At 41.9% G+C, this 12,614-nt stretch overlaps 1 protein-coding gene across 3 annotated transcripts in view; it reads left to right on the plus strand.

Moving 5' to 3' along the window:
* MYO1E (myosin IE) overlaps positions 1-12,614 on the plus strand; it is a 78,862-nt gene that overhangs the window by 64,803 nt on the left and 1,445 nt on the right. Inside the window, exons 19-28 of one of the 3 annotated variants that reach the window (XR_004419137.1) lie at positions 131-275; positions 3,421-3,535; positions 4,219-4,388; positions 4,528-4,673; positions 5,128-5,274; positions 6,628-6,785; positions 7,218-7,310; positions 9,584-9,788; positions 11,720-11,926; positions 12,307-12,396. Coding sequence is in view for 2 of the 3 variants with exons in the window: in XM_033070466.1 (XP_032926357.1) it covers positions 131-275; positions 3,421-3,535; positions 4,219-4,388; positions 4,528-4,673; positions 5,128-5,274; positions 6,628-6,785; positions 7,218-7,310; positions 9,584-9,788; positions 12,307-12,476 (1,349 nt within the window). In the remaining variant the exon portion in view is untranslated. The other 2 variants (XM_033070466.1, XM_033070467.1) reach the window with 2 other exon arrangements.

Consider the following 12,614-nt stretch of genomic DNA (forward strand, 5'->3'; position numbering starts at 1 on the left):
CACACACACCAAGCTCTTGAGTCCTGCTGCCATTGTCAACCTCCCCCAGAGTAGTGCTGGCCAAGAGTCAATGGTGTTCTGCTGCTGCTGTTTGACCCCAGGTTTTAATCTCTTCTCCTTGGTGGTTAAGGTATGCCATTCTGACCAAAGCAACTTGGCCCTCGTGGAAAGGAGAAGAGAAACAAGGAGTCCTCCACCTGCTTCAGTCAGTCAACATGGATCCTGACCAGTACCAGCTCGGGAAGTCCAAAGTCTTCATCAAAGCTCCAGAGTCTGTAAGTGTGCCAGAACACAATTCTTTAAATGTGCAGCTGTTTGCTGAAATTAGTCCTGCCCACTCAAGTTGAGCATGATACCTGCTGAGGTGGGGCAAATGTAAAAATCTAAGACAAGCTGAGCACATCTATTATAGAGGTTGTGTAAAGGCACACTATATAAGGCCACTGCAGGGTGTTGGTAATATAAAGAGAGTTAAATGCATTAAGAAGAATAAAAAGGGGTTATGAAGATGCTTTGGGATCAAGAACATTGGTCCTCTTCTCGTAACACGAGCTACTGAGGAAGGTAGAGTAGTCCCAAGGGATGGTAAGGGATGTTACACAATACAGAGTAAATCAGTGCTCCAGAATGACTGCAACTGGAAATCCCAAAGAGAATATCAGGGAAGCATCACAAGGCTAGTTTTATCCTGTGACTACTAAATTGTGCGAAATCTGTTGAAAAAAGGTTTTCTTACTTTGCTATTCAGGAAAGTTTTTTAAGGAAAATCTGTGCTCTACTCAGCCTCATGTATTCCTGATGCATCAGAAGCAAAGGGGCTTAGTTTGTGTACCACATCTTGCAGTTGAGCATTGATTTCTTGGTGCTTTGTCTGAAGTTACACGCTAAAACAAAAGCTGAACACTTCTCTGGCTATCATTTGCTGTTCCAGGAACATATATTTTTCTCTGTAGAGCAACAATAATTCAGGCAATGACACTGCTGTGTCCAGTCACATGGGAAGATATTTGTTAAAGGCAAAAAAAGAATGCTTCTCCAAGTGATAATAGAAGTTTTGTTGTTTCTACCATAAAAAGGGTAAGATACTGTTCAGGAATAATGGGATTTGCATTCCTGCCTGCATCTGGGAGACATGTTTATACACCACAGTATATAGTGCTTGAGTTGTTGGTTATTACAGTACTTCAGGTGGCATATTGGCAGAGCAGAAAACTTATATGGGATTGATCCTGCTTGGTCATGGCAGCAACAGCCAGCCAGTTCTGAGGGAGTGTGAGCTTTACCTGCTTCCCCTGGAGCACAGCTGTGATTTCTTTCTGGAGATTACTGGGAGTTTTGTCTTAGGAAGTTGGTGTGATTTCCTGGTGTCTGTTTCTGTTCAGTAACCAAGTGGCAAGTGGTGCCATGGGATTGATGGATCCAGTTCCCCTTCAGTCAGTTCATGATCTGTACTCCAGCCTGATGTGCTGCTGGTTCTTTTGAGAGGACAGCATTGTTGCCCAGTAGAAGCATCTTCCCATCCTGATGCATTTTTGTGATGCTAAGTCCTGCTTGCATGGCCATTTAATGGTGTATCTGTGAGTTTTACAGAAGGACAGTTCTGCAGGTTAGGACAACATGAAGTTTACTGGAAACTTTTTTGGGGTTATGTTTCAATTCTGTATATGTTTTTTAAATTTTTTTTTAATGCCATGATATCTCTTTTTAAGTAAGTACCAAAATGAGTATGGGCTTTTTTATTTTATGTTGAAAATGTTTTTATGAACTGAATATTTTAAAGAGTGATTTGTCTTTTATCTTACATTACTAAAGTACTGGCTATGATTGTATTGCTTCTGAGAAAAATAATCTTTTAGATGGTAAATGAAATTTTTTATTTCTTTCACCAAAAAGAGCACCTTTTGTAGTTAAAGATTAAAAATACTTGATTTGCTTGAGAGTGTATAAAACATATTTTAAGAAAGAGTTTATGCAGTATATTTCTGTAGCTTAAGAACTGTATTTTAGCTCAGTGATTTAGTTGAACTTGCCTAATGGTGACCGTCAGCTGCAGATGATAGATTATTTTGCACTGAGATTTTGCAATTAACATTATTGTTAGAGAAATAAATGGTGAGTGTTCATGAGAGCACCAATATCGTCACTGTAACCTGAATTGCACGAGGGCTTGGTTGTGCCCCTGCTGCAGCTGAGGATGTTTTTGCATCTTGTGCTGAAACCCAAGCGAGTGCTTGTGTTCAGGAAGGGATTTTAAAATTTTTTAAAATAAGTTTGCTGCAGATGGAGAATTGCCAACTGTGAAATAAGGTTTTATGGGTGGCAGAAAGGCTTCATTATTTACATTTCCATCCCACACCTGAATAAATAACTCTGTACAGGAGCAAGTGAGGTTCTGTGGAAATGGTTTGCACTAGATCGAGTTTCCTTTTTCAGATCAATATGAACAACAGTGTTTTTCTAGATTTGCATGGTTTAGAGCAGCAAAGTAAAAAAAAAATCCTAAACCCCAGGTTTGCTTTTCCATATACCCATTTTTACTAGTTTTATCTCCTGAAAGCTAGAAGAAAACTCCTGTGAATATTTAACACAGAATGCAGGGAAATAATAAGCAACAGTCAAATCAGTGATTGAATGCTGCAGTTTAGCCAAATGCTTGTACTCCTGATAAGATAAAAACCCCATTTAACTGAAGTATGTGAAAGGCTATTGTGAATGTGCTGTCTCCTACAATAATTATGTTCTAATTGTTCTAAAGCATTGAGTTTACGTGTATTGTAATAGGACCTGGGAAATTCTCAAAAAAGGGAATGCACCTTACATTCCTGTTTAAATAAAAAAGTATTGTCTCTTGATTTTTGACATTTTAGACCCAAAAATCTTACTATGTCATACTTGTGAATTATAAGGTCATACTTACAAGTCCTGCAGACAGCTGACAACTTTCAGTGGTGAGAGACAGTGGATAGAGTGGGTATGAAATTCAGCCAGGGAAAAAAGTTGCTTGTGAATAGTTGTGTTACACATTGCACAGATTCCCACAGACATGGTAACATTCTGACAAGAAGGAATTTTGGAGAATGTGGAGGCTGAAGAAATGGCCAGTGGAGAACCTTGTGTTGCACCAGTAGTGTATTTCAGGGAGAAGCCATATTCCTAATCCATATTCCTTTCCTCTTCCTTCATCATGGGGTGTGGAACATAATGGGTAGACTGGTAAGAGCCACAGCCACTCAAGCATCAGAGATTGATTCCTTCCAGAAAGGCTTCCTTAACATTGCAGTCTCAGATCCCACAGATGTGGAGGAGGCACCAGCTTGGATCTAGAATGAAATGCACTGGAGAGTTGTTGAAAGTAAAATACAGATTTTTTTTAACTTTGCACGTAAAATGTTTGACCTGCCCCACTGTCTCTTTGTACAGCTGTTTCTTTTAGAAGAAATGAGAGAGAGGAAGTACGATGGGTATGCCAGGGCCATCCAGAAGGCCTGGAGGAAGTATGCAGCCAGGAAAAAATACGTGCAGATGAGAGAAGAAGGTAGGTCAGAACTTCTGATGGCAGGAACTTCACACACACGTGGTTCCAGGAACAGGAGGGACACAGAGGGGAAGGAAATCTCTCCCTCTCTGTAGGCAGAAGTTGCATTGCAGGTAAATGTCTCAGAATGATTGCATTACCTACGGTACTGCTGATGAGGTTGACTGTTCTGCATGCACAGATCTCTTGGACTGCCCAGTGTTTGCCTCCCAAATCAAAGCCAGACTGAGTAGAACAGACAGCAGAGATGCTGCAGGGGAGGCAAAAAAGAAAACTTCCCACAGTTATGCAGGATCTGCATAATCTGTAGGTGATAAGATCAATCCATGGACTCTCCTGGGTCTTAGCTGTGTGTGACCTGGGCTGAGTGGATGATCATGCTGTGTTTGGAAGGGTTAATCCTTAATTTCTAACAGTGAGTGAGCAATTTCGTAGTTCCAGAGGTACTCCAAATTAACCAGAACTACTGAGCTTGCCATCAGTGTAATTCATTAGGAATTAATTTAATGATTATATATTTCCTTATCTAGAGGATTAGCAGCAGTGCTTCATTTTTTCCATATTAGAAACAATTTGGTTATCACTTTCCAAGAAATTCTGTGTGAAACAGTTGGCTCTTTGAGAGCATGAGTTTAGGAAATTTGGTAGGTGAAATTAATCAATGTTTATGTTTTGTATTTAAGCATCAGATCTGTTGCTGAACAAGAAAGAGAGAAGACGGAACAGCATTAACAGGAATTTTGTGGGAGATTACATAGGCATGGAGGAGCACCCCGAGCTCCGCCAGTTTGTGGGCAAGCGGGAGAAGATCGATTTTGCAGACACTGTAACTAAATATGACAGACGGTTCAAGGTGGGTGGAACAGCAACATCCCCTAAAGACGAGTTCTGCTGCGAGTCAGAGTTGTCTTCACCATCCTGTCCCAGGACCTGCCCAGCTCAGGGTCACACCACGCAGGACACGGCTGTGTATTTTCAATGTTGTGTTTCAGAGCGTGAAGCGAGATCTCGTCCTCACTCCCAAGTGCATTTACCTGATTGGGCGTGAAAAGATAAAGCAGGGCCCAGAGAAGGGCCAGGTGAAGGAAGTGTTGAAGCGAAGGATGGAAGTGGAGAGAATTCTTTCTGTTTCTTTAAGGTCAGTACCTGAAATATATTTTTTCCATTGACAGAGCAATTTGTGTAGGATAGGGAAAATAACTTGCTTGATGAAGTGGGAACTGAAAGCTTTCCTTTTGAATTTGTTTGCTTTGGGTTTCAGACTTGCTTCAGTAACCTTCAAATTTCCAATTTATCTCTTGTTACAAAATCTGCCATTATTGAAGAATTATAATTGTAACTTTAATAGCACATTTTTTTTGCTAACAGTAATTACTGTAAAATGACTGAAGTAGTATTGTTTCAGCTATTCCATTATCAACTCCTGAAAAAAACCCAAACCTGTTCCCAGAAAGCAAGGTTCTGTAATTAATGCTGCTTGAACTTTGTTTTTAAAAATTAACCATTAGTACTCTGCAAATGTCATGATAATGCTGGCTGTATTTGCTGATGACATTTTAAACTGGATGGTGTATGCTCTGATTTCCTTGCAGCACCATGCAGGATGACATTTTCATTCTACATGAACAGGAATATGATAGTTTGCTCGAATCAGTCTTCAAAACGGAGTTTTTAAGCCTCTTATCCAAACGATACGAAGAGAAAACACAAAGAACACTACCTCTGAAATTTAGCAATACGTGAGTTGTGGCTTTTTTCAATGGGTTTTAGGGATAAATGTTTTGTACTTGCTGCCAAGGCAAAGGAGTGAGTACAAGTTGTACTTTATTTACAGTACCAGGAGGTAGCACAATGTAAAACCCTGTACGTGCAAGGAGATCAGACTTTGTGCTTGCCTTGTCAGAGTAGCAAGTTAGGATGTACCAGGGCCACTTGACGCTTCCCACTGTGTGTGTGCATGGAGAGCTGCCTTCGTTCTCCTAACAGTGGCACCAGGGCAGGGCCTCTGCACAGCTGCTGCTGGCTCCAGGAGCAGGGAGCATCCTCTTCTCCCTCCTTCACCTTCACCCAGGAGTGCAGACATCTCAAGGAAGAGTTTGAAAGAATTCTGGGCGCATAATGTAGCAATCTGAAATGCTGGTTTGTTGTGGGTGCAGGGGACTGTAGGGTGAAAGAATAATTCTAAGGAGGCTTCACTTAAGTAAATGATATTGGGAACATTTTTTAGAAACAAGCATGAAAACTTAGACCATGTCTGATGTGCAGTTTGGCTGTGAGGATAAACGTGCTTTTGTTAATGCTTCCACCCATTAAGGAGATCAGCAACAGCAGGCCTTGGATTTGTATGTTTATTTTATTGTCTTCAAAAAGGTAGAGGAATTATGAAAAGCAACAGGAGATCACTATTTTTGTTTGGAAAGGGTGTAGAAGGAGAATTGAAGTGAGGAACATTACTATAGCATGCACTCCTGTACCCTGGGAATTGCAGAGCCAGCACAAGGATGTATGTCATGTATTGCACTTCTGGGGTCTTGCCCAAAAAGCCCTGAGTACAGCAGATGGATGGCATGGAAATGCTGAATGAATGTGTGTGTGCCTGCATGGGAAAGAATGTGAAAGGAGGCTGAGGTGTGCATGCAGAAGTGTTCCCTTGCAGCACAGCACAGGGCACACAGGGCAGTGCACAGCCACCCACAGATGCAGTGTGTGTGTACCTCTGACAGTGAGCAGGGAATGTCCACAAACAGCACTGGAGCAGTGCCAGCAGGCACTGGTGGCTCAGAGCTGACACATCTCCTACTTGGACCTCCACACATTTTTGTTCAAAGCTCCCTGTGCACTCCAGGGGGTATTAAACTTCCTTTGAGAAGTTGTACCAGGAAAGTTAAAATGTCAATTAAGAAGAAGATTTTTTTTAAAAAACATGGAAAAAAGATTTAATTAGGTGGTTATGTCAGCTGGGTCACTCATGAAATGCAGATTCTGAATCTAAGCTTTTAATTTTCTATTTCTAAGTTATCTACTGCAATAGTGCCTTGATTTGATGTAGCAATTCTGGATTTTTCATTCGTGTGTTCACATGCTTCTGTCAGACTTGAAGTGAAGCTGAAGAAGGAGAGCTGGGGGCCCTGGAGCAGTGCTGGCTCTCGACAGGTGCAGTTTATGCAAGGCCAAGGAGATGTAGCCATTCTCAAACCAAGTAACAAAGTGCTGCAGATCAGCATTGGACCAGGGCTACCAAAGAATTCCCGTAAGTATGAACTTCCTCTGGAAATCAGGGGTTTATAAAATCAGAGAATGGTTGACTTTTTCTATCAATGTTTGGCTCTAGCCTCACCATTTTCTTTATTAATTTCTCTGTAACACACAAAGATCCTAAGGATACACCAGAGTTCCTTGCTGCTCTACAGCTGTGAGTGTTCTGGGCCTTGTTTACTGTAGTTGCAAGAAGGCTTTGCTTTATATCCTGAGGCTGAACTGGATCACAAAACTGAGCCTATCCCCAAATCATCCTTTTTGCACCTAATGCTTTGTAATAGCCTGGCCAACCCTGCAGGAGTCAGATTCCTTACTCCTGAAGCTCAGCTCTTTCTGATCACAGACCAGGGGTCTGGCAGCCAGCAGGACTTACTCAATTACTGTAATTGTGAAGGGGTAACAGAATGTTGCTGGTTTCTTCCAGGTCCTACTAGACGGAACCTTACCCAAGTCAGAGGATATTCCAGTAGGTCTCAAAATCAGACTTATCCTATGAGAGCTGCACCACCTCCTCCAGGTAAGTTCTCTTAGCTTGGGCAAAACAGAATTTCAAATGAGAGCTTTTGGTTTTCTCCTGTCATCTGGCAATTTTTACCCATTTAAAAAAATACAGTAACAGTTTAAATTTATCTTCAAAAGATCCTGCCTGGAAAGCATTTTATGAAGTGTCTTGCTGCATATTCCCCTGGAGCTGTCCTGCTTGGCTTGGATGGTGACTTGTTCAGACCCTTGGTATAAGGCACAGAATCTAACCTTGACCCTGTAGCCTTCTCCACTGTGAAGGATACAAGCTCTGTGCTTATCAGGCTGTAGACAATGCTTTGCAGTGAAACTGCTTTCAGGGCCAGCACGGCACAGAATGCAATTTGTGTCTCATTGTCCTGCCTTGACAGACGTTACAACTCCTGTGTGCCCAAGTGCTGGGACACAGCAGTTGTGCCAGTGAACAGCATGGGGACTGATGTCATTAGGGTGTTCCACTTCTGCCCTGGGCAGATATGATGAATTTTGCTTGTGAACTCACAGGGGAGAACAATATTCCATTGACCCAACATTTCCCAAGAGGTTTTTTTTTACTTGCACTTCCAGAATACTTTCTTTTTAACAAAGAGTCTTCTTTCAGGCAGCTGCTGTTTATTGAGAAGCACAATGCTAATGGTGGAAGTTAGGGGTGTGACCAGTCTCGGTACCAAAATAAACAGACAATGCCAAATCCTCACAGCTGTATGAGTCAAACTAAGGACTCTGTGATCTGCCAGAACTGGTATTGAAGTGAGAAATTACTGTAAGGGCTGACCTGTCAGCAGACAGATAGTATTTGTCCAGCATCAGCTAAAGCAAGGACAGTCTGGTTTATATTTTCAAAAACTGTTTCAGCAGTTTTATAGCTAGGAGAAGTGTAACTGCTGAAGTTAGTGCTGTGTTGACCCTCAGGCATTTTGACTATGGCATTTAAAAGGTAAGTAGAAGACCTTCCTACAAACCTCTCTCTGTAGGTTATAGTAACATGGCTTTTTGTCTGTCTGGTTGGTTGTTGAATGTTAAACTCTCTTGGAAAGTAGAGATGTGTTTTTCCACACATAGCTGGAAAAACAAAATTGCAGACAGGTGTTACAAAAGATACAACGATCCAGTTAAAAAGTCCAGACTTTCAAGGAGTTTGAAGCCATATCATGATTTGGGTAAATTCCTCTTTGCAAGTCCCAAACAATTATCTGGCTTCTGCTCTTTTCACATCTTGTTTTGAAATCAGTGGTGCAGTAGCTAAACAGAGTGTTCAGTACAGGTTCAGAATAACCCAAACCTTTATTTATTAATCACCATAAAGTATGTGCCATGCTGGCTTGGACTGCAGAGCGGGGTTTGTGCAGGAGTTTATGACCCTTCAGTTCTGCTGCAGTACCCAGAGAACATCAGAAGCAAAGACCAGCAGTTACAGGCAGTAGGGTTTTCCCAGGTGCTGGAATCATCAATTCTCCTCTCTGCACAGCTGTTCTTTCTGCTGATGTTTAGCAGGTATAATCACAATGGCAGAGGAGAGGGTCACCCATATAATTGAGGAAACTGATTTTTACTGGAAGCATAGCTCTTGTTTTGTTCCATAGGAGTTATAGGAATGTAAAGCATGCAGACTTGAGCTCTTCAGGCCCTCACACTGCAAGTAGCTCAGACATAGGTGGGTTTGCTTTCAATTCAAATTAGAGGCATAATTATTTATTTAAAGGCATATACCCATGTCAGTCCTAGAAAATTCAAACTCCTTTTCAACTATCAAAATAGCATCAAGGCATTTTTTAAACAAAACAATAAAAAAGCCCCCTACCTGCATACTTGTTAAAATAGACAAGTATTTATAGTGACTTAATAAAAACAGTCAAATTCCTTGAGTATGTGGTAGACTGAGTTTGAACTTCAAAAGAAAAAGAAGAAATTCTGGCTAGCTTTTGATTAACCCTTATCTGGATAAAATGTTGTGCAGTGTTTTAGAGAGGAGTTGGTGGTACCATGTTAGATAAACTGGAACTCAGCTGAGAGCTGGTCCTTGTGCTTGCCTGGAACACACAGGGCGCACGTCTTAAACTTGAGCATGAGTCCATGAAGCTGGAAACCAGAAACAGGTCTTCAGCAGACCAGAAACTGGGTATAAATCAACATTTCAACATGATTTTGGTTTTGGGTTCCTGATAAGAGGGGCTCTCTGACAGCTGAGTCTGACAGCTAAGCCATCAAAGGCTACCTTTACTGAGCTGGAGTTTGGACTGCATGCACTCACTTTTTATGTACTTCTAGGTCAGCAGCAAAATGGAGTAATAAATCCCCCCCAGTCTGCAGCCCAGCCCCAGACCCCAGGAAATCAATGGGCCAATCAGAAGAACCTGTACACCAGTATGACACGACCATCTTTACCACGGCAAATGTCAGGAGGATCAGGGAAGGTTTCACAGCAGCCACAAAGCTTGGATTTCTTGAAAGTACCTGACCAAGGAGCAGCTGGGTAAGATATTACGTTGAATCTGACAAAAATATGTCAATTTTTGTAAAGTTTTACACACTCAAACTGTCCATGACTGATATACTCTGTGCATCAATCACCAGGTTGTGTTACTGAGCTCTACTCAAAGGTATCATCCATTCCATTAGATTCCAAAACATACTCCATCCTAGACCCGTAGGAATAAAGGTGAAGGTCTGGTTTAATATCTTAAATTTGAATGTTGAAGGCCTTAAAAATTGTTAAGGTTTTTCAGTGACTCAACAGTTTCAACTTTAACTCAGGCCTTACTCCACTCTGTTGCAGAACATCAGTGGAGCTTTACTGTTGTGCGCATCTCTGAGTGTCAATTGTCAAAGAGTGCTGCCTATTCAGCAGTTCTAGGAAGAAAAAGGAAAGAATTTAGTTTAGAAGAAGCAGTTTGCTGATGACTCCCATGATGTGCATGAATGGGGGTTCTTAGAGCCAGCAAAAGTATATTTATTTGTAACCATATCAATAGCAACTTTTGGTACAAGCAGCCCTGTCTCAGCTGTCAGTCAGCAGACAAGTTCCTTAGCAGGTGTTCTGCACTAAACTACCCTGTTGGCCTATGAATTCTTTTGCTGTGTGATCCAACTTAGTTACAATGTTAGTGAGCAGTACACATCTCACAGTTATCAAATAGTAATGTAAATGTGCACAATTGATGGATTTTGAGAATTGAGAGTGAACAGGGTTCCTAGGGAGGAGTTTTCCAGTTCCTAAAGAGGGAGCCCTCAAGCAGGGTTAGGCATGTACAGAGGTCTTTGCAGTTGTACTAAATGGCAGTCATTTTACCCCACTGTGCCAAGTATCAGCCATAAGATATTTCAGGCATATTTAGAGCATTTTTTTGTTTAAGATTAATCTTCAAATAAGAAAGAAATCAGAAAAAAGTAGCCACTGCAACTTACTCTACCATTTTCAAACCCATCAGCACATGCTATTAGCCATATTTCCATCTTGTAATAACATCCATGGCTTTTGGTGGTGAAATGTCACATGACAGCTTCTTCCTAAACTCTTCTACTAATATTAGACTTCACTTTGTCTTGAGACTACAGTTCATGTAACAACAAAAACACATAAGCCATAGGTTAAAACCAAAACCAAACATACCAGCTGTTCTGCAGCAGGAAGAAACCTAAGGAAGTACTCTCACAAAAGTGACATTCCCAAGACTGTCTTCCTGAGCATTATGAGCTCCTTTATTAATACACTGAAAAGAACAATGTAACTGTATTCAGCAGTAGATTTCAGGCACATTTCTGTGCCTGTTCCTTTTCAAAAGGAAGCTGCAAGCTACAAGAGGTGTGACTTTAGTATTTCAAAACATAGCCATATAGAAGTAGAATTTTTAAGGAGTAGAATTAGGTTTATTATTAGCAAAGCTGCCAAGAAGGATGCAGTGGTACTAACAATCCAGTACAAGACCAAGATTAAAAACAGGCTCTCTCCCAGCTCCAAAACATCTCATTTAAGATACTGTAGCTCTACCCTAGCTGCACAAAAGCTGAGTTACTTTCCAAAACTTGTGCTGAATTCTTTCATTTCCATACATAGATCTAGGTTTCACAATGTCTCCTATCCTGAGCAAAGGCAGTAGATGCTGAAGAACAGGAGAAAAATCTCTCCTCTCATAGATACATTGAAAACTGAAGTGCTGTTATAATCCATATTTGAAATCTTCTGGTGCAGTTCACTGCACAGTTAGAGGTTTATTGGCAAAATTAAACCTAGGACTTCTTTTAAGTAACTGTAACCCTGTTCTGCAAAAGCTGTGTTATGTTATCATGGCATTACATAACATGATCACAGTTCATTCTCCACATCATTACATTTTTAGTCATTCAGCACATATATTATTAATTCTAAACTGACATACTGAGTCTAATACCTGTTCTCTCTTCCAGCCTTTATTAGCTGATGAGCTGGCAAAATGCATTTCTTCCCTCTTTCCCCTTCCTAATCTTTGGAGTGGTCACAGATGTGACAGTTTGTGCAGCATCTCCCCTGCTGCTTCAGAGTTGGCTGTAACAGAACAAGTCCATAGATGGCCCTGGAATCTGAGGCAACTTAAAAGAGATGCAAGTCTCTGTTACAGCTTAGTCACAAGAATGGTAAAGTAGCAAGCCTGTGAGCTAGAACTTTGTTTTTCATACTGACAACTCCATCACTGGTGACATTGGGGCAAGGGGAGAGACATAGCCTAAGCTGTATAGGTACTGCATGTGCACATCTGCTTCCATTTCAGCCTGGGCACTAAATGTCTTCTAAGCATTTGACCTGCTGTTGGGAAGTACCTACTCATCCATTTCCATAGCAAAGAAACAGCAGCTCTGTCCCTTTCACAGGGCAGTCTCACACTGCCATTTTTAATGGTTGTGACATTCAAGACAATCTGTTTGCCCTTGCTCTGTTCATTAAAATGAGTTCATTAAGTGAGGGGTTTGCTAAGGCTGAGGTTTGAGCCCCAGCCCACGAGCCGTGCTGTCCGCAGTGTCCGCAGGCAGACCTCGAGCCGCCCGCCGCCGGCCGGGGGGAGGCCCAAGCCGCAGCCCAAGCCCAAGCCGCAGGTGCCGCAGTGCCGCGCGCTCTACGCCTACGACGCGCAGGACACCGACGAGCTCAGCTTCAACGCCAACGACGTCATCGACATCCTCAAGGAAGGTATGGACACAGGGCTGCCACCTCAGCACTGCCCCTTGAGGGCCATTGCCACAAGGAGCTAGGATGGGACTGCCTGAGCCAGCCCGCTTCACCTTCCCTTGTTGGGCTCACAAACTTCCAATATGGCCCAGGGGGCAG

This window comes from Catharus ustulatus, chromosome 12 (genome assembly GCF_009819885.2).
Source record: "Catharus ustulatus isolate bCatUst1 chromosome 12, bCatUst1.pri.v2, whole genome shotgun sequence".
Classification (NCBI taxonomy): Eukaryota; Metazoa; Chordata; class Aves; order Passeriformes; family Turdidae; genus Catharus; species Catharus ustulatus.